At 40.1% G+C, this 26,255-nt stretch overlaps 1 protein-coding gene across 1 annotated transcript in view; it reads right to left on the bottom strand.

Moving 5' to 3' along the window:
• The window catches only part of LOC136875457 (sodium-coupled monocarboxylate transporter 1-like), a 185,046-nt gene extending 160,079 nt beyond the window's left edge, over nucleotides 1–24,967 (bottom strand). The window contains exons 1-3 of the mRNA XM_067149006.2: nucleotides 24,762–24,967; nucleotides 20,239–20,398; nucleotides 5,920–5,985 (exon numbers count right to left, since the gene is read on the bottom strand). Of these exons, the coding sequence (XP_067005107.2) occupies nucleotides 5,920–5,985; nucleotides 20,239–20,398; nucleotides 24,762–24,967 (432 nt within the window). The remainder of the gene's footprint in view (nucleotides 1–5,919; nucleotides 5,986–20,238; nucleotides 20,399–24,761) is intronic.
• Nucleotides 24,968–26,255: the final 1,288 nt, after the last annotated feature.

Here is a 26,255-nt window from a genome sequence, read left to right as displayed (position 1 = left end):
TTTTCGTCGGTATTTAATTCGTATTTTGTCACTGAACAAAATATATTTCTCCCAAAATTGTAGCATCAGCAGTTGCAAGTAAGTTCAAAATGTAATAGCTCAAAAATAGCTATTTCGAACATATATCGATCATTAAATGAAAAATATTGGTCAGTTTGACCATGTCATTTGGTAAAAATAATCATATTACCTCGTAAAATTAGATGTAGGTATCGTATAATGATCAGTTATTATCGTAATTCTATCAGAAATTATACCTATCATGATTTATGGTTGCACTTATGTCCAATCAAGTACCCTAAAATTCGTAGGAATATATTTAGTAACATTATTTATTTAATTATTGTGGTAGAGATTTAAATTATGAAGACGCTTTATCCATTAAAGTATATCCTTGAGACCAAACAGCAAATAACATTCATTACAACGTTGACATATTCTCCATGAAGACAACAAGTTTACCCTTATTTATTTGGAGATTTAATCTGAAGACAATTTACGGTAACCAACATACGAATTCTGCGACGTATTTCATTGTATACATGTATCATTAACCCAACATATCTTGCATTACTATTTTAAAATCATGCCGCATACGTTAAATAACATTATTGGTTAGTAACACATCGCATTTACTACCAAAAATTCATAAGTATATTTATCTTTCCATATACCAATATTTAACATTATAATATCGCGTCATTCATTACCATAAATATATCTTGTTACTGCTTATAACTCTTGGTCACTAATCAATATTTAATACATTTATTTACACTGCTGCATGTACAACAATAAGATTTTACAAGCAAAAAAACATCATCTTAATGAATTCGCGATATCGGGTTCCTACTTTCTTTTTTTCTGTTATTTCTTTTGTCTCTTGTCTTTCACTGCCTTCTAAAATCTGCTACATCACTCTCCTGCCAGTAACTAAGTTAGGTTAACAGAAGATGAAAACTTTTATGAACTGTACATGACAAAAGGCTAACCTAACCTAACCTAAGAAGTCATTAATGTCCCTATATCTGGTAGGAAATCTTATCACTCTACCACTACGTGTAGTCTTGACTCGTTCTCTGTCCTGGAAGGTATTTTCCTGTTTCTGGTTGGCATGGTATTTTTCGGAAACAGGGGCTGTTATAGGAGGTAGATTAGGATTCCTCACTGTATCTCGTTCTGTTTCTTCATCTGCTAGAATATAAGCAGGTTTGAGTCTATCAATGGAAACGTTTACATCTTTGCCCTTGATACTGATGGTGAAATATTTGTCCTGCCTCTTTACCACTCGGAACGGTCCTTCATAAGGTGGCTCGAGGGATTTTTTAACTTTGTCTGTCCTCAAGAACACATGTGAACTACAAGAGAGGTCTTTGTGAATAAATGTAGATCTGGATGTCACTGTTCTAGGTTTAGCAGGCTTAAGATGCTTTATGTGATCCCAGAGTTGGGTCACAGAGGTATCTAGATTGCACTGTAACTGCACTGAATGTTCGAAAAACACTCCAGGAAGTCTGATGGTGGTTCCATACATCATTTCTGCAAGTGAGTAGTTGGAGTCTTCTCGAATGGCTGCTCGTAGACCAAGTAGAACTGTCGGTAGGCTCTGAGTCCATCTGGGGTCCTTGTGTGCTCTAATTGCTGCTTTGAGAGTACGATGTAGCCGTTCTATTTTTTCATTAGCCTGGGGATGGTACGAAGTTGTATGTTGCACCTTCGCTCCGCAGAGCTTTGTTAAGTCTCTAAATAATTCTGATTCAAATTGTTTCCCTTGGTCCGTAACAATTACTTCTGGAACTCCAAATCTACTTATCCAATTGTTGTAGAATGAACTTGCTACTGACTGGGCGGTGATATTGGCCATTGGAATGATTTCCATCCAACTGCTGAATCGATCAATGCAAGTAAGGCAGTAAATGTTTCCCTCTGATGGTGGCAAGGGTCCAATTATATCTACATGAACCACTTTGAATCTATCATCTAGTTGCTCGAAATTTCCAACTGGAGACTTAGTGTGCCTTGTCACTTTGTTTTGTTGACAACTAATGCAAGATTGAGCCCATTTACGCACATCATTTCTTATTCATGGCCCTGTTATTATATCCCAAATATTCTCGATATATTTTGGTTCGAGTTGGGCAATTATGTAATTAAATTTGGTTTCTTCGGATGTGATTCTATTAATGTTGAACTGGGCTTCTACTTGGAAAAACCAAATTTCGGGCTTCTCAGACCGAAACGGAGGAATTTTTATGCTAACCTTGTTCGCTTCGCAGCCTACGGTTGGAATATCTTTGTTTTCCTGGGTTGCCATTTCGGGGTTAGTTCCTATTGTATATGTTTCTGAATACACAATTTACAACACAGTCTACGGCCTAAGACTGATATTCATCACAGGATGATGAAATGAATGCGACTGAGAACTTCTACTCACGTAACAGTGCTGTTGTTTAATTGGTGGCTTCTTTATGTTTCACTTCACTACACTTCGAAAACTTGCCGTTATTGTATCACGTCGGAGGTCACCAATGTTACTGCTTATAACTCTTGGTCACTAATCAATATTTAATGCATTTATTCACACTGCTGTATATACAACAATAAGATTTTACAAGCAAAAAAAAACATCATCTTAATGAATTCGCGATATCGGGTTCCTACTTTCTTTTTTTCTGTTATTTCTTTTGTCTCTTGTCTTTCACTGCCTTCTAAAATCTGCCACAATCTCAACGAATAATTATACGTATAACCTCATCAACACGACGTTCAAATCCTTACTTTCCTACATAAACATTAATCACTTCCATCTAGGCGGCAAATCATCTCAACATATCGTTAATATACTACAGCGGTGCATTTCTGGGTTAAATCTCACTTCTTCTTCTTCTTCTTGCGTTACGGCCTCTGTAGGACCACGGACAGCTCCTTCACGGATTGCATTTTCTTCTTCTCCTCCCAGAACCTCTTCATCCTTTCTCTTCTTCTCTCCCGCTCTTCTTCCGAGATATTCAGTATCCTCTTCTCTTGTCTACTCCACTGGTGACTCTCAATCCTTTTCCTGTATCCATCCCTATCATTGATCTCTGGCATATTAGTCGGTATGTACTTGCTTTTCCAATTTTCCTTTTCTTCCACCTTGATCCCCAATTCTGACCAATCTTTCCGGAGTTCAACTACCCACTTGGTTCCTGTCTTTCCTCGTGTCCTCGCTGTTGTTTCCCATACTCTTTTCGTCATTCTATCCATATTCATCCTGATTACATGTCCCGCAAACCGTGCTCTTTTCAGTCTGATTTCTTCTGAGATTGTCCTCATGTTCCGGTATAGTTCTTCCCTGGGTCTCCTCATCCATCTCTCACCTCCTCTCTTAGGGCCTAGTATTTTCCTCAATATTTTTCTCTCTTCTTTCTCTAGTTGTTCCGCACCATTTCTTCCTAGTGCTATTGTCTCAGCAGCATATAATACAGCATTTCTCACCGTTGCCTTGTAATGTCTGATCTTTGCGTCTGTAGATATATTCTTTTTATTGTATATATCTCTGGTCATACAGAAGGCTGATCGCATCTTCTTTATCCTCTCTGTTATTCCCTCATTACTCCTATTCCTTCCTGTTATAAATTCTCCTAGGTACTTGAATTTGTCCACCTTTTGTACGGTGCCTTCCGGTGTTGTCCAATCCTCAGTGGTATTCAATGTCTTTGTCTTGTTAAATCTCACTTATAATACATATGATCACGTTATTCTGTAAACGAAACACATGTATAAACTAAATAAGTTAATATTTACTCACATGTAGTCGCATCGTAATAGTAACCAAGTATAAACAACTCAGAAATTAATTATCTTCTTTAAAACGTTACGTCTGGAATATATCACATTGTGTACGTCGTTTCATTTCCATAATGGTTGAAAACATCATTTGAAATCTCTCCTTGTTTAACTTTAATCATTCGTACATCATGACGTTGATTATATACACTCGAGGAATACCTACTCCCGTAATAATAAATCAACTAGGATAATCTCATTGCGAAGATAGTATCGACTGAAATTTCATCATGAAGAACTGCGTAACAAGCTACACTCCAACGTTTACTGCAAGTATTTATATACTACGTCTACGACACATAAATTTCAAGAATATAAAATAATTCTTTGGAACTTAACTTGCGACTGCCGATGTTAAATGACTGGGTTAGGCTCCGATGTTGTCATCTTAGGGATGCGTAGATAGTCTCCATCATCCGTTACGTCATCATCAAGCGGTAGACTCAAGACTCGGGCTAGCAGGAACAGCTGGGCGGTCTACGTCAGAAAGTCGGCCCCATCTCCGATTTAGCCTCTCATATTGTAGCCGTTAGTCACATGTGAAAGAAACATTTCCAGCATCGTAATTCATGTCACGACCATAGCCTTCAAAATGTACTACAAAGAAGCTAGATTATAGTTTTGTAGCAGGTTATTATAGCAGAAAATCAATGTCAATTTTCTCGTAACAGACTTTAACAAGTAAATTATCGAATTAGCTCTTAGTTTTTCATTCAGACATTCAGCATATGAGAAGTCTAATTTGTTTTGGTATTTCGCGGCGACCTTCAGTTTGTATTCCGACTACTGTCCAAATATTATTCAATTTCTTCTGCTTATCCGCCTCGATATTAGGTTGGATATCGGAGTAACTTAAAAAAATTCTTCAATGTGCTGGATCTTTAGCTCTTGCTCTGTATATATCTCTCTTCTTCTTCCCGCGAGGACTATTTTCTTCGTGGATGAACTTGCTTCGAAGTTTTGCGTACATTTTTTTTATTGTTCACTAACTTTTTTTTAACAATTTTTAAAACTTTCTATTATTTTTTATCACGGCCGCATGGATCCTTTATATCTTTATGTCTAATTTCGTGACCTAGGCATACTTGATTCGCCAGATGAACATCTTTGCCGTCACATTCATGGCCTCCTTGATTTTATGCGTCCGTATTTTATATATTATGAAATCATGGCCTATTTAACCAGTTATATCCGTTTTTCTTAGATGTATGGCTCAATTACATAATCTCTGTGATCTCATTACCGTGCATGGCAAACGTAAATATTGTAACACCTTCGTTTTCTCGTCATCAGGATGATGGAAACGGTACAAGCCTATGCGGTGCAGTTGCCTCCTTACAGTCCTGGTAGAAATTGGTTCCTGACTCCCAGCATTCAACTGGGCGGTGATTTGATTCACAGTAGCCCAGGATGGCTCTACGGAGGCGACGTGATGCCCGTTCGTTAAACACCTGTGGTCTTTCCGTGCGGCGGTATACGCGCGATTTGAAGATCCATCCTCAACACTGTTGACCCCGTAAACGAGAATTCGCGTGTAATCGCCGCAATGCGCTGTGCGACGATGATCATCCTACGTTCAAAGTCGGTTAACTAGTGATGCGTTGTCATCTTCACGACACTGCTCAGCTATCCACAACGCTCAGGGGTCATACACGGCACATTTTCTAATGGGACACACGTTCCCGTGACTTTTGGATACTCAGTGTATAAGAGTTGGAAACATTAGTTATCAGACTAAATTAAGAATATATAAGTAACAATAGGCAAAGTGAGTCCCGATGAGTGTTTATTTCACTTTCCCATGTGTGTACACAGTTGGCTCGTGTTGTCAGCAGACTATTTCAAGGACAATCGATCTTCGAGTCGTATTCTGATTTATAAATTTGCTATTCGATGTAAGAAAAGACCTTCTCGGTGACACCGCGCATCGCCGAGGTAATCTCTTCCGCGTCTTGCTCACCAGTCGGGACTTTCAGACGGCAATGGAATGAAATAAAGTACAGTAGTCCCCACTTCCCGTCACGCGAGGCCTCCTTCTCAAATAGTGCACTTGATTAGGAACCAAGGCTGTGGCGCTGGGAGGTAACTTACCGAGCTGATGACGAACAGCACGGAGCCGAAGAGGCGGGCTTGTTTGTTGAACCTCAGCTCCAAGTACTGCAAGAGAAACAGATCATTTGTAAAGAAAACAGTACTCTTATGAGTATATTTTATACAAATTTAGCCACTCAGTCGACCACACTTTTGTCTAGTACAAGGTTACGTACGGCAAAGCTATCGGCGAAATATCACTCTAATATTTGTCCCAAATAGAATGTAATAATTCATTTTACTCAAATAAAGTGTAAAATCTGCGGTAAATTAAGAAATCTTACGAAATATTTTACTTGCAGGGAATAATATGGATACATACTTTACTACCTTACACCTATTTCTCTGCTACGTCGCAGCTCTTCCGTATGTTTTGTTTGTCTAACACTTTCGAATGTGATGTCTTTGCTCACTGAAGTTGTTTGAATTAATTAGGTGTCGTTTTCTTATGTTGCTCATTCCACTGCTCGTACCGTCTTTTGTTTCTTTGTTGAGGTCCAGGGCTTGCACCGACGAATGAGAGTGCTATGTCTGTGAATTATAATTATCTTTGTCCACATGACTAGCGCGGGCAGTACAAGCAGCAAAATAGCATGATCGCTGGACCAATAAATATATCACTTAATGAATGAGTTAGGGCAAAAAACGAATGAGTAACGCGAAGAAAACGACACCTAAATAATTCAAACAACTTCAGTGAGCAAAGACATCACACACGAAAGTGTTAGGCAAACAAAACACGTAGGGAAGAGCTGCGACGTAGCAGAAAAAAAAGTTGTAATGTAGTAAAGTATGTATCCATATTTGTTGTTCATTCGTTTTGTGCCCTAACTCATTCATTAAATGATATATTTGTTGGTCCATTGATCATGCGATTTTCCTTTCAACAAACAAGTAATATATTTATTGGTCCAGGGATCATGCTATTTTGCTGCTTGTACTGCCCGCGCTAGTCATATGGACAAAGATAATGACAATTTACCGACATAGCACTCCCATTCGTCGGTGCAAGCCCTGGACCACAGTCTAATAAACAAAGTCGCGAAGCTTGGTTCATTTTTTTCATCCATGTGACTCCAGCGCTCCACGTGGCAAGCAAGCGCCTGGTCTGCTGAGATGTGTAAGTTGTGTATAATTTGCAAGGTTAGTGTGAGGTAGTTCCATTACAAGTGATTCATTTTCTGTTAAATTAAGACGGTGTTCACGAAATGAGATGTGTGTAGTGCAGTTAACTGCTCCAATAACAAGAAGGCTTCCTAAAGATGCTGAAAGGTAAGGCAAGGCTTATTGGCTACGGTTTACATTTTCGTACAATAGACCAATATTGTGAAGATGTAAGTTCAAATAAGTAGGCTTTTGGTTTCTCAGTTATCCAGAAGTATAACTCAGTGGGGGAAACCCACCCAATTATGAAATTAAATAACGTTTTAACCCAATCTTTCCCTCTAACACTTAGCGATATTTTAATTTTCAGGTGTAGAAAATGGCTTGTAAATAGTAGGAGGGCTGATTTAATGAAGAAAGATGTGAATTATTTGTACAATAACATAAAGTTATGCTCGAATCATTTTGAAGACGGCCAGTTTATGTCAGTCCAGAAGAATAGATTAGTGTGGAATGCAGATTCAACCGTATTCGACATTCCAAATAAACCTCCACGGATTTCCTTAAAGCGAGCGTTATTGATTAGAGATGATGGACCCATGTCAAAAAAGAAGAAATTATCTTGCAGGCAGTCAAGAGGTGTTGAGAGAACACACATTGCACCATCTGTATCGAGTAATCCAGTGGGAGTGTCAGCAGCAGAAGAAATACATAAATTGAATGAAATTATTGATAGCCTGAAGAAGAAGTGCAAATATGTCAGCTGAAGTGGTTCGTTTGCGGCGGAGGTGTAGGGAGCTAAAGAGGTGTACATGCACATGCAAATGTCAAGGTAGAAAGCATAAAGTAGCTAGGAAAAGTGTTCTCTCGGACAGAGAAAAACTGAAATGTATAGGTTCTAAATACCTGACGAAGGAGCCACTTAATGTATTGTTACACCAAATTAGGAAACCACAAAAACATTAGTGTGGAGTTAGATGGAATGAGGAAATGAAGTTTTTCGCTCTAAACTTATTATACTGTAGTCCGGAAGGCTACCGATTTCTGGGTCAGTACTTTGATCTCCCCTCTGTACGAACACTGCAGAAGTGGATTAAATGAAGGTATTTTTGAACTACTGAAAGAAAAAGCAAAATATTTTCCAGAACATGAAGGATTAATTAATATTTCAATGGATGAAATGTCATTAATGTGCAACATGGCATATGATCCTTCTAGTGACAGTATCATAGGGTTTGAAGATTTAGGTGATGAACGTGCACCAAAAGTTGCAAATAGTGCATTTGTTATGGCGATAAATGGGTTTTTTATCAAGTTCAGGCAGCCGTTATTATATTGTCTTACTCAGGATAGAATAAGTGCCAAGCATTTGAAAAACTTAGTTTTTACTGTTGTAGATAAACTGAAAGAAATAGGATTGACTGTTAAGACTTGTGTATGTGATCAAGGCCCTAATTTTATGGAGTGGAGAAAGTATTTGGGCATTACTGAGTCAAAGCCATACATAACAGTTGGTGATAACAACAGTTATTTCTTTTATGACACACCTCATTTAATAAAAATAATGTTTGGAATAATTCATTTAAATATAATGTGGTGTAAAGCTTAGAAAGTGGTGAAGTAGGAACTGAATCTTGGCAATATGTCAAAGACTTGTATGAAAGTGACACTAAAAGAAAATATAAACTTGCACCAAAGCTTACAAAAAAATCTGTAGAGCTGCCACCTTTTTCAAAAATGAAAGTTAGTACCACTTGTCGTGTGCTAAGCCACTCTGTGGCAAACACTTGTGGCAGGTGTCAGCCTTGCCTACTGCAGAGTTTTGCCAGAAGTTGAATGATTTATTTAATACTAGCTGATGTACCCATGCTTCGCTACGGGATTCTCAGAAAGACTGACTTTGTGGTTTTCCTAACCTAAAATCAACATAGGTCATTACAAAAACGTAAGTATGAATGTAGCGATTAAAAGTAATGCTATCATAAAGTACTCGATCAAATAGAAAGCCGCACGTTTTATCACTTTTAACGAACAGTGCTGCGGTTAGATTGCGGTGCCAATCTAATAGTCCAAAGTTCCAGAGTTGGGATGACCAGGCCGCATATTGCCATGAACACTCATCTGCCATTATTCCGCTAAATATGCACACTGTTCATTCCAATCAGTGCCTCAGAGTAGGGATTGAATAGCCCGAATGCTATGATGATCCAGTGTGTTACGTACCCTAGTATCAGAAAATTTATAAACCAGGGGAATGGCATGCTAAAGAAGAAAGTTATCTAACTTCCCAGCTGGTACCCATCAATATTCAGACAGGCTGTTATACTCTGTACGACTGGGCGAGTTGACCGTGTGGTTAGCGGTGCGCAGCTGTGAGCTTGCATCCGAGAGATAGTGGATTCGAACCACATTGTCGGCAGCGCTGAAGATGGTATTCCGTAATTTCCCACTTTCACACCAGTCAAATGCTGGGCCTGTACCTTAATTAAGGCCTAAGGTACTCCTAGCCCTTTGCTATCCCATCGTCGCCATAAAACCTATCTATGTCGGTGCAACGTAAATCAAATAAAAAAATTACTCTGTACGCAGCAGTAATCCTATCCACCGGAGATGAGGGGCAAGAGAAGACACAAAGCACATCACTACAAACAATGGTCAATGTAATGTTATTGTTGATCAATGTTATGAGCTTTCTATATTGTAGGCCTTCACATTTAGTTTTCTTTCGACTCTGTGATTTGTAAAATATTTTATACCATAAATTGTAGTTTGTTATTCTCCGACTTTACATACCGGTTTTCATTAAATACTGTTTACCCATTTTCTCGTTACTCGGCGCTGGTATGGACTTAGTAACAAAAATCCAAATTCATGAATATCTTTGTGATCATAGCCATTACGGTAACAATGTATAAGACATGAATAATAGGAAATTTAATACTATATAACCTTAGTTATGTAGCATTCATCGATTACACCTTTAATAAATATTTGAGAATTACATTTTAGGCCTTCCCCTAAACTACCATTTCACTCAGCGTGAATAAAATAATTTACAGCCTAGACTATAGCGACCTATTTCCTGACTTTGCATACCGATTTTCATCAAGATAGGACAACTAATAACAACAATACTTGAGAATTAAATTTTAGGCCTTCCCCTAAACTACCATTTTTCTCAGCGTGATTACAATTTTTGATAGCTTAGATTGTAGCAACTTATTCCCCAACTTTTCATACCCATTTTCTTTACAATACGACCACTAATAACATAAATAGTTGAAAATTCAATTTTAGACCTTCCCCTAAACTACCATTTCACTCAGCGTGAGTAAAATGATTTATAGCCTAGATTGTAGAGGCTCATCCCCCGACTTCACATACCGATTTTCATTAGACCACTAATAACATAAATAGTTGAAAATTCAATTTTAGCCCTTACCCTAAACTACCATTTCACTCAGCGTGAGTAAAATGATTTATAGCCTAGATTGTACAGGCTCATCCCCCGACTTCACATACCAATTTTCATTAAATTCTCTTCAACCGTTTTCTCGTGATGCGTGTACAGACAGACAGACAGACAGACAGACAGACAGACAGACAGACAGACAGACAGACAGACAGACAGACAGACAGACAGACAGACAGACAGACAGACAGACAGACAGACAGACAGACAGACAGACAGACAGACAGACAGACAGAAATTACGGAAAAGTAAAAAGTGCATTTTCTTGTTGCTATGAACATGGCCGATACAGAAATACCATTATTTTCAAATTCTGAGCAATGTACAGACAAAACTATTATTTTATATATATATAGAGATTTTTAATTGTTATAGTCTTAAAGGTCTAGTTATGTTGAGAAATGTCATCATATGCCATTCTGAGCATTTCGAAGTGCTCCTTCGTCTTAAAGAATTTGTAGAATCGAAACAGACTTTCAACGTATTAGGTCGTGTTACGTACATGTAGTACGTGTTGAAGAGATGTTAAGTACAGAACAAAAATGGCCAGCCGGACACCAGTGGGATCCGAACCCACAACCTCCCGATTTCGCGTCGGTTGCTCTCCCACTGGTGTCCGGCTGGCCATTTTTGTTCTGTACTTAACATCTCTTCAACACGTACTACATGTACGTAACACGACCTAATACGTTGAAAGTCTGTTTCGATTACAATGCGGTCGTGAAAATTCAATATTCATTAATTTGTAGAATCTTGGAGATTTGTGGATGTGTACAATAAAGATGTAACAAATGGGAGAAAGTGTATAAAGGTTGAGAATGAATATTGAATAATGAATCGCTGGATAATGATAATGGATACCTGTTAATGCGAGAAATAAACCAGGATCGCCTGGAACGTTTCCTCTCTATAATAAGGCAGAAAGGAGGGTTTTGATCCAATCCATCTCCAAAACAGTTCATTTCTGCATCCAACAGTGCTACATTCAGTCAACTATTTAACAACACTTCAAAAGAGAGTAGCAACTGTGAGGTATTCAGTAGGGACCAATTAATGTTGGACATAAAAAGTGCTCATAAACTTAAATTGTCAACATTATTAAACAGTGTAAATGTTCAATCAGTTATTGATGTTCCGAATGTCGAACTGTCAAAAGATTTTGGTGAGTTAAATAGCATAAAATATGTGTTCGGTTACTTGTTAAAACAGTTTCTCTCTGTTCACGATTGTAGTACATGCAGACAGTTTCTAGAACATAAGACAGATTCTTTAGATGATAGTGTTAAGATTTATGAACATAATAGTGCTTTTGGTGGCCTGACTATGTGTAACGATGTGTGAACATAGGCTTTCCTGTGTGTTTGAGGAGAATGCTCACAAGCTTCTGTGTGCTACACTGTTCGTAACTCCCTAACGGAAATACCTAATTTTCCACAGGAATGCTGTGAAGGTACTAAGTTGTTGCTATTGAAATTATCTGTGAAACTAAGATTATATTACATCATCAAAATTTGTAATGAAAGTTTTCAGTGCCATAGTAAAAACACAAAGTACCTAAAATTCAGTCACTTAGGTTGCTGAGATCTTAACCAAATTCAGTTCAATAAAAGGTCTTTGAAAATGGCTAATCTTAACAAGGCTTTCCATGCTGTAGCAATAAATAGTCTAGTCTATCAGCGTGTTTTGTAAAATTTACTATTAAAATAGTTGTTCAGGTAGTTGCAATGTTTATAATTTACGGGAAGGTACAATCCGATGTTGTGTAGAGAACAGTACCGGCTTGCTGGCCGCTACGAGCGCTGGTGTCGTTCCGCTTGTCAACAGGATGCCATTTCATCACTAAGGAGCTTCGCGACTGTGTGACTTCAAGAAAGAAACAAAAGACGGCACGAGCAGCGGAATACAACATAAAGGAGTCCTGTCTACGGCCCGTAAGTACGTATACATATTTCTCTAGGTATTTCTCTAGTAACGACGGTATTTCTTAATTTACCGCGGATTTTTTACTTTATTGGTGTAAAACCAATTATTATGTCACATTTGGTACAAATATTACAGTGACATTTAGGCGATACATTTGCGCTACATAACCCTAGTACAATAGCCTTCATAGACTTCCATGATCTGCCCTATCAAAAGCCTTGAATAGGGCAGTAGTAGTACAGTCCATTTGAGTTCCTGCTGTATCTTGCTGTCTATGAAGTCAACCTGCCTTATACAGGATGTTAGGTGTATACCTGCAGATATTTCTTCTATCAATAGAGAACGATGTGACGAACCACTATATATCAAACTTTTAGTAATTCTCGGAAGTTATTTTCGAGAGCAAAGAGATACGATGTTTTTAGAATAGGTAGTATGCCTTGTTCTTGTGAATGAATAGCTTCCCTTTGAGAACAGGCGAGTCACGCGCCATGCGTGCCAAACTGGTTTCTGTTTATGTTTACGTGCAACAGCTGAACACCACCTATGCAATGCACGAGATGTTACGTAACATACTTGTCAAACTGGTTTTATGTTTAAGAGCAACTGAGCTACGATAACAGCTGAAGGTGGCTACTACAGTAGCGTATGCCTTGTTACGTTACATTCTCGCCAGACTGGTTTCGTAGTTGTCAGTATTCAGTTTCTGTCTTAGGTGCTTCAGACGACCCTGGTCATCGGTTTCGGACCCTGGAGATGTACCGAATTCTCAGCGTTAATACTGGTTCATTTGCTATTATGTCCTTTAAGGGATTGGGATATGTGTCGTCATCAGCCCCGTGGTCTTGTGAGTATGAAAATGACCTGAAAACCTGAATCGGTGCGGGACCTGTACGAGCGTGTGATATAATTTTTGGTTGGGATAGGCGCGCCGGGACGTGAAATACAGTAGATCCCCGTTGTGCATTGCGTAAAGGTAGAAGAAAGATGGCAGGTCCTTACGCCAACGAAAGCAGTCATGGGATGCCCAAATGAGTAGCATCGGAATTGAATTATCGAAACACATCGAACGTTTAGTTTTAAAGGAATATTGGACATGTTATACAACTAAATAAATTAAACGTACTTACATTTCGTGCCTCCTTCCGGGCTGAGTTGCTCAGACGGTTGAGGTGCAGGCCTTTTGACTCCAACTTTACAGGTTCGAACCTGGCCCAGTCCGGTGGTATTTGAAGGTGCTCAAATACTAGGTCAGCCTCGTGTCGGCAGATTTTCTGGTACATAAAAAGAACTCGTGCGGGACTAAATTTGGGCACCTCAGCGTCTCAGAAAACCGTAGAAGTAGTTAGTGGGACGTAAAGCACTTAACGTTATTATTATTATTATTATTATTATTATTATTATTATTATTATTAGGTCATTAAAAGCTGAAATACGTGGAAGAAAATAGTAAAATATGTGCGGTTTAAGAGGAAACAATATGAAGTGTATGTCACGTGAGTTAGCATCGGTCGCAGTAGTTACCTACAGATTACTATGCGTAAAACGAGAACCAGGTCAAGCTCGTGGGGATGAGTCAGCTGTAATCTCGTATTGTGTTTAAACATCAAACATACACATCAACAAATATAAGAAACATAAACAAGGTTACACGTTAGAGACATGTAGCTATTAACCTGAACGCCAGGCCGACGGTCGCTTTCATGAGTACAGATGAGTTATCAAATTATACACAATCCACAGATGTCGAACATATCTAAGAAGACTCCGCCACAACTATATTACATTTTATTATGATGGTGCTAATAACAAATCGCAGCAGCTATTGGCTTTACGTCGCACCTACACAGATAGGCCTTATGGCGACGATGGGACTGGAACGGGCTAGGACAGGGAAGGAAGCGGCCGTGGCCTTAATTAAGTTACAGCACCACCATTTGCCTGATGTGAGAATGGGAAACCACGGAAAACCATCTTCTGGGCTGCCGAGAGTGGGGTTCGAACCCACTATCTCCCGAATAATGGATACTGGCCACACTGAAATGAAATGTCGTGTGGCTTTTAGTGCCGGGGGTGTTCGAGGACAAGTTCGGCTCGCCAGATGCAGGTCTTTTGATTTGACTCCCGTAGGCGACCTGCGCGTCGTGATGAGGATGAAATGATGATGAAGATGGCACATACACCCAGTTCCCGTGTCAGCAAATTTAACCAATTAAAGTTAAATTTCCGACCCTCCCGGGAATCGAACACGGTACCCCTGTGACCAAAGGCCAGCATGCTAACCATTTAGCCATGGAGTCGGACTTAAGCGACTGCAGCTTTCGAGCTCGATAAATCGCAGCAGATTACGCTACTGCGTGTTGAGATGATGTCGGTAGAATACAGTATACCTGTTAAGACATAAGGCTACAGTAGAAGAAGAGGAAGAAGAAGGTAACGAGAGCCACATAGTCAAGCAGCACACAGCTGAACAAAGTGCACATTAGTGACACAAACATAAGAGTGGCGTGGTCGCGGGAACTACAGTCGCATTCGTAACACACTGTTGTAGCAAAATAATGAACTAACATACAGTACGGGCTCCGTAATTCCAGGTGGACGGTAACAAGACTATCTCGAATAGAAAAGTACGGATTTATGAACGTACACGAAACGCCTGTGAACAACATAATGTACCTATGTTAAACATTACAGTACAACAGTTTAGAAAACAAAAACATACAGATTGCATTAAAGGAAATGTTAAACTTTCTTTTGTAAATTAACAAAACACTCTAGGCAATCTTCTTAAGTTAAATGTTAACTTATAGTTCCTATTTCAGTAATGATGAATATAAAACGATTATTTTATTAAATATTTATACGTGACGACGACGACGACGACGATGATGATGATGATGATTGCTGTCTTAATGTCATCGACCCTTAAAAACGCATAGTGTCCTCTGTTTTAACTCGTAGGGAATAAGAAACAAAATATAAATTGCTGGAAGCCTTTCCCGATAGATTCATGAAGGGCGACCCGTGTTCTGTTCTGCCACACGATACACTAGCAGCATATAATGGTATTCGTGGTATTCATACACTGGCATTATTCAAATACTACTACTGATGCTACTACTACTACTACTACTACTACTACTACTACGAAGTAACTCGCGTACTAGTACTGACGATGATTCGCATCTCTGACAGCTGTTATTCAGGTCAAAGACAGACAGACCGGTTTCGTGTAGGGGTGGGGAACCCGTCCAGCCACATTTCAATCGCTAGGAACAACAGACAACCGGCATGTGACAGGCCTAGTGCTTTTGTCGAACTGCTTACGTGGAATATTCTCCCACAGTGCGATTTCAATATCATGGTCTTTTGGGAGTCCAACTCGCCGTATGCAGAAACAACCCGTGTTGACGTGTACGTAAATAAAGTTTATTACGTCAACGAAAGAATGCATGGGATAGAATTTCAAAGTGAGTAGTATCGGAATTGAAATGTCAAAAGACATCGAACCTTTTACTTCATACCAGTACGGGACATGTTATAAACATAAATTAATTAAACGTACCTTCCTTTCGTGCTTACAACTGAAGAGAACATGTTTAAATGTAAATGAGAACCTTCTAGCTTACTGCTGATTTTGCAGTGCCTATTCAACGTATCAAAATAAACGTTGCCAGGCTGAGTGGCTCAGACGGTTCAAGCACTGGTTTCATGAACTTAGCAGGCTGGATCCTGGCTCAGTCCGCTGGTATTTGAAGGTGCTCAAATACGACCGCTTCTGATCGGTAGATTTACGGGCACGTTAAAGAATACCTGTGGGCAAAATTCCGACACCGCGTGTCTCCATTGGCACGTGAAGATTTATTATTATTATTATTATTATTATTATTATTATTATTATTATTATTATTATTATTATTATTATGATTATTATTATTGGGCGAGCTGGCCGTGCGATTAGCTTGCATCTGTCGAAAAGCCACTAACAATACTATAATAAAAACTGTGTTAGTCTATTATTACTGACTATTATGAAAATAAAAGTTAATCGCCCCACTCAAATTCGTAGCTCGTAATCTGTCAGAAAACACTAAAGAAAATAGTGAACTTTTAACAGGTCCGAATTATTATTAATATTATAATTGCAGACATGTCTCCGAAATTTCCGAAGCATGTACTTACAAATTGTTTTACGTCGCACCGACACAAATAGGTCTTACGGCGACGATGGGAGAGAAAAGGGATACAAGTGGGAAGGAAGCTTCGAAGTCTAATAAAGGTACAGTTCCAGCATTTCCCTGATGTGAAAATGGGAAACTACGGAAAACCATCTTCCCGGCTACCGACAGTGGAGTTCGAACCCACTATCACCAGAATACAAGCTCACAGCTGCGCGCCCCTAACCGCACGATCAACTTACTCTAAGCTCCAATGCCGGTCTGCGTAGCTCGGACGATAGAGCGCTGGTCTTCTGATCCCACCTTGGCAGGTTCGATGGCGGCTCAGTTCGGTGGTACTTGAAGGTGCTGAAATACGCCAGTCTCGTGTCTGTGGATTTACTTGCATTTAAAAAAGTACTGCTTTACAAAATTCTGGCAATTCAGCGTCTTCGAAAACCGTGAAAATTAGTTAGTGGAACGTAAAGATATTAGTAGTAGTAGTAGTAGTAGTAGTAACATTATTATTACGGAAGTTTTAATTAAACGGGTCCGTTTCATTACCTATCGGCACTTACTGTCCAGTAATTAGCCTTCTGTCCACCTCTGTGGTACAGTGGTTAGTGTGATTAGCTGCCAACCCCCGGAGGCCCGTGTTCCATTCCCAGCTCCGCCACGAAATTTGAAAAGTGGTACGAGGGCTGGAACGGGGTCCACTAAGCCTCGGGAGGTCAAATGGGTAGAGGTGGTTCGATTCCCACCTCAGCCATCCTGAAAGTGGTTTCCCGTAGTTTCGCACTTCTCCAGGCAAATGCCGGGATGGTACCTAACTTAAGGCCACGGCCGCTTCCTTCCCTCTTCCTTGTCTATCCCTTCCAATCTCCCCATTCCCCCGCAAGGCCTACACAAGACCCCTGTTCAGCATAGAATGTGAGGCCGCCTGGGCGAGGTACTGGTCATTCTCCCCAGTTGTATCCCCCGACCCAATGTCTCACGCTCCAGGACACTGCCCTTCAGGCGGTAGAGGTGGGTTCCCTCGCTGAGTCCGAGGGAAAACCAACCCTGGAAGGTAAACAGATTAGGAAAAGAAGAATAAGCCTTCTATTAGAAATGCCCGGCGGCAATTCCACAGTAGACCGAGCTCGATAGCTGCAGTCGCTTAACTGCGGCCAGTATCCAGTATTCGGGAGATAGCAGGTTCGAACCCCACTGTCAGCGGCCCTGAGGATGATTTTCCGTGGTTTCCCATTTTCACACCAGGCAAATGCTGGAGCTGTACCTTAATTAAGGCCACGGCCGCTTCCTTCCCACTCCTAGCCCTTTCCTGTCCCATCGTCGCCATAAGACCTATTTGTGTCGGTGCGACGTAAAGCATCTAGCAAAATCCACAGTAGCTATTTTTTCCTTCGAGCAATCTTCACGCATGGTTGCAACTACGGTTTTTGAAATCTGTCTCATTAATAACAATATGACTGAATACTTACAGCCTTTTCATTCAGTGTCCACCGTCCTTTCATTGACCTGAAATGTTTATGAATAAGCATAGACAACTCGCATTGTCTATTGTCAGAAATTCATCGTAGACTGTCGCAATAACAGCACAGAAATGTTGCGCTCATTTTTCATTTACTTATTAACTATTTCCTTTCATTTTGTCAGCTTTGATCACTGAGTAATGCCATTGACGTCTTATAAATCACACACAACTACACAATACTTTATTCGCACGTATGTGCTGGTGCGTATCTTCGAGGTCACTGTAAGGATCCTGTGTACATTTCACACAGAGTACCCTAGACCGGTTTTCGAGTACAGCAAGTGGCCTGGCACGTGAGTCAAGCTCTCCTACTTGCCAAGCCTTTAGGGGAAGTGCACAACAACATGCGTTGGCCTGCGATAAGAAACAGGTTCAACAAGCCCTAGACTCTGCTACTGTACTTCCACTACGCGTGGACAGAATGACGTAACCGGCATATCCTGCTACGGCCGTTCAAAACACATTAGGTCCTGAAATATTTGGCTCAGTTATGGGCAAACTAATAGGACAAGATAAAAAGTACATAGCATATATTGTGAGATGTCTTTTTCTTTGCCGACTAGCTTAATATCTGCACGTATACACCTAACAACCTGTATAATTAGAAAGAACGCTTTCCAGCACAACTCAAGATGTTTATCAGCCATTCCCTTGTACACTGCAGCAAGTCCCCATTCACTTGTTTTAGTTGCTTCGTGCACACAGGAACCACTTAAATACTATAAATATTGTACTAAGCCTCAACTCATTGGCTTCAGAAATCTGATCAGTTTCAGCGCCTTTTGTTAACTTTCAGCTTCTGCAACGTTTTTCTAAATGTACAGATACTCCCGTAAATATTCGGTCACTCTGATTTTTCACACTCTTTCATTGGGTAGCTATTCTTACACTATAATACAACGAAACATGTAGTAAAACAATAACACGTTATGCAGACATTAAGTCAAACTCTTCTGACAGTCACTAGTACGCCCTGTTGTACATTAAATAAAAGCAATAATTCCAATACCGCCTCAAAAATATTCGGTCATCATAGAAAAAGCAACATAAGCTCGCCTAATTCACAACATTCAGTACTTTGTAGATCCAACTTGATGTTTTAGGACTATTCCGGTCGATTTGGCATACTGGCGATAACATTCTTGATATAATCAGGGCTTAATGCCGCCCAAACTTGTAGCAGTCTCTTCTTCAAGTCCCAGTACGAGGATACCGCCTCTGTCTGCCCTGGAAGGAGGGCTCCTTTGTCTCTGTACGCTGTCATCGTTGTGCACCAATCCGTACCTCGACTCACTTGTCACTCTTCGAGAGTCAAATGGCGCTGTTTGAACAGACTGCGAGGAGAGGATTGCTGACGCTGCGCTCTTACCGTCCGAGCTAGCTGTCGGAATCTTCAACACTTCGCACGCCAGAGCATCCCACCCCCGGCGGCGGAGGTTTTCACGGTACACTCCTGACAGGTATGGCTAGGGAAGTCCCGTGCGTGGAATGGCCCGTACTTGTGGCTGCAATCAAATGCGCTGAGATGTCGCTACTCATGCAGCCAGTAGTCACGTTCCACTCGTATCACTGTATATGGAAACTGTAGCCTAAAGTAACAAAAACATAGCAGGGTTTGCCAGCTGAGGGTCTCTCCTAATAAAGTCGAAAGTCAAGTCCTTGAAGTGGAGTAATTTGTGATAAAAACTACATCTTTAGCCCAGCATCTCGCTACAACCATAAACCATTTAATATTCTCGTAATGTCTGGCGGAAGAAGTAAGCTACGTGTCTCTGTTGGGTCTACAGCCCGAAAGCTTAGTGGACCCTCATATATCAGCACCATCGCATTGACGAGCAGTGAGTTAGTTTTTTCGTTGCTTTTACTCTGGACCAGAAAATACTATTGCTCTGAATGTCACTGCTCAGCATCCTCCATGAGACTGAGACTGCTCTGGCCTGGCACGAGAATATGGCAGTCGTCAAGTTATTTCAACAGGTGGAAGTTCGCCTTACAGAACCATAATTTAATTTTACCATAGAAAGGATAGTATCAACAAAAAGATAAATTATTTCACGATTGGAAAATCTTTTAAGATGTCAATTCTTGTTGATATAACTTTCAAAAGAAGATAACATGTGACGTACCTCGTACGTTGATGTGAGCTGCAGGTCGTGCAACACGGGCAGGTAGACGTAGGTCATGGCAAAGCCCATGAGCACCACGCCGAAGACAATATAGAAATACTGCGTTCCATACAGGTATATCTCAGTGGGCGTGCCAAGGAGGGTGATCCCTGAGATGAAGCTGGAAACGAGAAGGAACAGTTGTTTTTCAAGTACTTCTCAAACGTTAGCGGCCAACACGCCAATGACGGAGCATTACACCACCTTGCACTCTTTGTTCGACTAGCAACGAGAGAGGAAGCTCTGCTCTTAACAGTGTATGTCAGGGTTTCCCAAACGTTTTGTGTTTGAGACCCCCTTAGGATCATAATACTGCATTCAGTGAACAAAAAACTGAATTTTACAATGTTACCATGTTTGATTGTATTCGTATAATCTAGGACTAATATTTACTTTCCTTTAAATTTAAATGTAACTTCATTTACCTAAAGATACTTTATACAGTGTATGCTTAGAAATTATGAAATATTGTGACACTTGGCTAATATTTACAACAGTCTGAATCTAGAAACTTGTTGGATCAATGGGACGGATGGTGCAGGTTTCTAAAGCGTAGTCACTTCAACCGGATATCATCCTCTTCATTGTGTGAGAGCAGACAAGGCACACTCACACAGGTATATTTTCACGGGAAGTATTAAACGAAGTATTTCCTATTTAGAATTTGTAGCGTGTGGGAGATGACATGATACTGCCAACTTGTTATAACCTTTCACCATATCAGATTTCCGACATGGCCAACAATGCTGACTGAAGAAGACAGGCGTCATGGAATTTAAGTAACATCTGCTAAAGGAACGGTTATGTGTAGATTATGATATCTCTTTGTGCGTTTATTATTATTATTATTATTATTATTATTATTATTATTATTATTATTATTATTATTATTATTATACTGATATTGTTCATGTTTAATGTCGGTAATTGGGAAAAATATACTATGAAATAATTTCTGAGAACGTCGAAGGAACATACAAAATAAGTCAACTGAAAGAAATATAGGTGACTATCTTAGGTAATAACATTACAGTTGAGGTTATTTGTGTATTAAGCAAGTCTGGTAATGTAAGATCAGCTGATTTTATTGATGATTTGTCACGATTTGTCAAGCTTAAAAGGTAAGTGTGTGTAACATGATATAAGAACAAAATGTTGCAAATTGCAAATGAATAACATTGTTTCGGTAAGTTTCAGATGAAAAGACCGTGTACGAGGATTATAACTGTAACCATAATGAGACTTCGATACTAAGGTAAGGGATGACAGTTCACGAACGCAGAAGGACAGTAACACAGAAAACGACATGGATTCATTAAATTTGGTAATATCATCGCGAATTAATTCAGTAATATCTATAACATTATTCGTTGTTGCAATTTATTTCTTTTCGCGTCAAATCAGTGATTTGGGTATTACGCCAGCTCGGCTGTCATCTTATTTGTAATGTTCTTTTAAGTGGAAATTAATGAAATCTTACTTGGAGGGCATCTCAGAGGAAAGATGAGTTCATTGTGATGTCCAGGAACCCACCATCCCTCCCGAAGAACCTAATGAAGACTGTTACACGCCACTTTAATTTGTGAAGTAGCTACTTGCATTACTATTGGCCAATGTGAAGAGGCACGTGATCTACCGCTACCAACTCCGACCAATGGTCTTATCCAGGTCCTATCCTAACCGTCCGCATGGGAAGAACCAGTCCAGACCAATCGTGTTTCCACACGAAAGCAGAGGCCTAGGGTCGCTTCGCAGCTTCTAACCTGGGGGATTATGCCCCCAGAACGCCTTTGCTTGTCCCTCCAGCTATCGAAGCACCACTCACTCCTTAGATCCTAAGTACAGAGGGTGTCAAAACTGAGCACCGTTTGACGACATCCTTCCCGAGAAGGCCGCGAGCGTGGAAACAAACGGGTGTGAAAATCTTGACAGCCGGGCTGGAGTAATAATATGATTTGAATTCTTTAATAAAAATACTTGAAGAAGAATGAGTGACGAATTAGTCAATCTTGAGATGGTAATCAAAGTCAAGTAGGCCTACTAGGTGTGACTATTGATTGTGGTCTGTGGTGTTAAATTAGGGGTGAGGATAGTTCAGAATTTCATGTCACGTTCGTATAACTTAGGTCGTTGGAAGGATTGATGATATGTTCTTGACGATGTGTTAATTAGGAAGAGTATACTGATATGGTTTTAGTCAGCGCACAATTATTTAAATGAGGTAGGATGTTGAAATGATGAATTGAGAACGTTATATTAAATAGTGTCGTCAAAATGATGAAAATGAAGTATAGGTGGGTGTTCGTGAGTTAATGTGTAATTAATGGGTGTGTGCGAATAAATACGGTACTAGTAGCCCGTCTAAGCCTCCGTGGCTCAGGCGGCAGCGCGTCGGCCTGTCATCGCTGGGTTCCGTGGTTCAAATCACGGTCACTCCATGTAGGCCCTAAGATTTGCGCTGGACAAAGCGGAGGCGGGATAGGTTTTTCTCCGGGTACTCCGGTTTTCCCTGTCATCTTTCATTCCAGCAACACAGTCCAATATCATTTCATTAATCATTGCCTCAGAGGAGTGCGACAGACTTCGGTAGCCGGCAAAATTCCTATCCTCGCCGCAAGATGGGGGCTTCATTCATTCCATTCCTGACCCGGTCAATGTCTGGAAAACTGGTTGTAGGTTTTCATTTTCATTTTCTTTAAGAATATATTTGAATGAGTTGAGGAGAATTTCTTCCGATAACATTTACTTATTGAGGAATAATGTTGTGTAGAAAGTTGTATCATTAGCTATAGTAGACTACCTTTTGAGAGAAATTTTATTCCAGCAGCTTTTACACCATGAATTGAATCAAGGACTTCGAGAACGAGAACATAATTGGGAAATTGATCCATCATCGTATTGCTATATACTGTATGAATATTAGTCCAAGTGATTGTCGATATGAATTGTCATTTAGGTGGAGAACTCCTGGATGTTGGTGACTTGGATTATTTATGTAATGTGTGTGTTTATCTTCGTTGTTGTTTGAAATGTAACTGTCGTTAGTTATTCACTCAAGTGCAATACGTTTGACAGATAATTTATTCATGAGTGACTTTCTGTTGATATTTCAAATTAGATTATTTCAAAATATTTAATTTTATGTCAAATACAACTTGCGGAGAAATTATGTTGATATATTTGAAGAAATACGATACAGTCGTCACAAGCACAAATATTTATTTTTATTAGAGATTCGCACATTCAAATATTTCACATGGATTTTAATATCACTTAATTACTATAATAATATTCTAATTTCAATGATTTGATATTATTTAAATAATTTATATCATTTAGAATTTTATAACGGAAAACTAATTTTAAAATTTGTAAAGATACTTCCAAACGTGATCCTCTACATGTCTTTGACATAAACACGAGTCTTTATCTCAATAAATAGACGTGTCCATCCAACTGTTGTCTGTTGTGTAGGCCTACTTTCATTCGTAAATTAAATAAATATAAGAACTAACAAATAAAGAGTTTTCATTTCATAGATTTGGAAATTAGAATCGAACTTGCGAGGAATTCACGCGCCTCCCATAGGAAGCTCGAACGCCCTGTGGGTAGTTTCTTGTTTTGTTCCGAACAATGCCGTGGGTATGTAAGCTATATAACAGTGAAGACATACCGTATGTTCCTAAATTTAGAATAATGATCTATGAATTGTGTGTGTACAATGAAATTTCGCCCTTCAAGTACTTACAACTTACATTATTTTTATTACGGACCACAGTTTAGGAATAACTGGACTGAATGTTATAATTAGTGTTGAACAGCCGGAGTTACATTATCTGTGTCAAGGCTTCCTTCAGAACAAATCTCAAAATAAAGTCTCCATAAGGTTAATCTCGAGAACCACGCACCGTTGTGCAGAGAAGGTTTGGGTGCAAAAAACAATAATTTACGGGAAACGTGGCCGACAAGTGACCAGTTTAGTGCAGGACTTCAAGAGCTGTCTTCACTGGCGATTCTTAAACCGTCAGACAGATCCCAAGTACATAAATATAAAGAGCTCTACAAAAATTGTGTGTTTACGTACCTACTCCTCAATGTTATTATTGTTTGAACGTTAAAATTAGACACCATTAGTTCACATTAGCTCCGTAACCTTTATCGAAGTAAGTTATTTATTCGCCTCAATATTTCTGCAGGACGTGAATGCTTATCGCCCTTACAGTGACAGCGCAGGAGCGAGCTGACAGAGTACAGGAGGCACCGAACTACGCAAGGCCTCGCTCCCTGTTGCCATAGATTATTATGTTATGTAGTAAAACTTCCTCCATAAAGGCTCTGTACAACGATGAAAGCCACAACAAAATGCGCTCCGTAGTTCTCGAGATCAGCCCCATGAACAGATACACATAATAATAATAATAATAATAATAATAATAATAATAATAATAATAATAATAATAATAATAATAATAATGGTCTTGTACCTGGCTATAAGAGACATCGAGACGGGGAAGATCTTCATCTTCCGGCCGCCCACCAAGTAGTCATCTGCTGTCACCTGCTTGTTGAAGAACCCGTAGTAAACTCCAATAACAGCGCATATGAGCAGCATCAGTGTAAATACTATGTAGTCCGCTACTCCAAACCTCTGGAGCATCGAACCAAGCTTCTCTACAGTGGTGGCAGTCATGATGAAGGTATGATCCTGAGTGTAGAGCAGTTCCTTTCACTCTGGAAAACAAAGGTTAAATTAGCAGTACGCCACTGCATGGCATGTGATCTTCCCACTGAAACAGTAGTGATGTGCGAACAGCGCTATAGCTTAATAATAATAATAATAATAATAATAATAATTTTTTTTGCTACTTGCTTTACGTCGCACCGACACAGATAGGTCTTATGGCGACGAAGGGATGGGAAAGGCCTAGGAGTTGGAAGGAAGCGGCCGTGGCCTTAATTAAGGTACAGCCCCAGCATTTGCCTGGTGTGAAAATGGGAAACCACGGAAAACCATTTTCTGGGCTGCCGACAGTGGGGCTCGAACCCACGATCTCCCGGATGCAAGCTCACAGCCGCGCGCCTCTACGCCCACGGCCAACTCGCCCGGTAATAATAATTGTAACGGGGCTATACCTTCTCTGGCTATTTAAACTGCGAACCTTCTCTACGGCCAACAGACTCAGACTTTTAATTTCACAAAACTTACTTCTTCAGTGGCAGGGTGGCTCTGCCATCGATTTAATAATGCTACCTGCTGGACTAAAAGCAAACTAACTTACAGAGAAATATTCATTTTGGTTCCTCCTCTATTGTCATCTACCTCTCAGGTGCCTGTAAATACGTTCTCTAGCCAATCATATCCGGGGGTGTGTATGGAAATTCAGCCAATCAGCAAAGGGAATCTTCCCCTACGGAACTATAAAACCAGGCCAGGTCTTGTCTGAATTGCTTGAGAGTGCGACTGGACGGAGGCCGGGCCGCGACCTGCTTGAAGAAGATCCAGCGATACAATGTCATGGCAGAACTTACCTAAACATATGATAGCACCTGCGGGTAGTTTGAGTCGAAGGTTTCAGCCGTTTCTTTTAATGTAGACTAATATTTACTAGTTGCTTTCCGTCGCGCCGACACAGATAGGTCTTATGGCGACGATAGGACAGGAAAGGCCTAGGAATGGGAAGGAAGCGGCCGTGGCCTTAATTATAGTACAGCCCCAGCATTTGCCTGGTGTCAAAATAGGAGACCACGGAAGACCATCTTCAGGGCTGTCGACAGTGGGGTTCGAACCCACTATCTACCGGATGCGAGCTCACAGCTGCATGCTCCTAACCGTACGGCCAACTCGGCCGGTTTAATGTAATTTTTTAATCTGGTGGTTTAAATGTAGGATTTGCGGCGAAGTCTGAGGACTGTTGTTCTAATCCCTACTGTAATGTAAGGGCCACGCGCGTGGTGACCCTCTGCCGTCTCCCATGCAA

This window comes from Anabrus simplex, chromosome 6, assembly GCF_040414725.1.
Source record: "Anabrus simplex isolate iqAnaSimp1 chromosome 6, ASM4041472v1, whole genome shotgun sequence".
NCBI lineage: Eukaryota > Metazoa > Arthropoda > Insecta > Orthoptera > Tettigoniidae > Anabrus > Anabrus simplex.
This window is presented reverse-complemented; position numbering and strand designations above follow the sequence as displayed.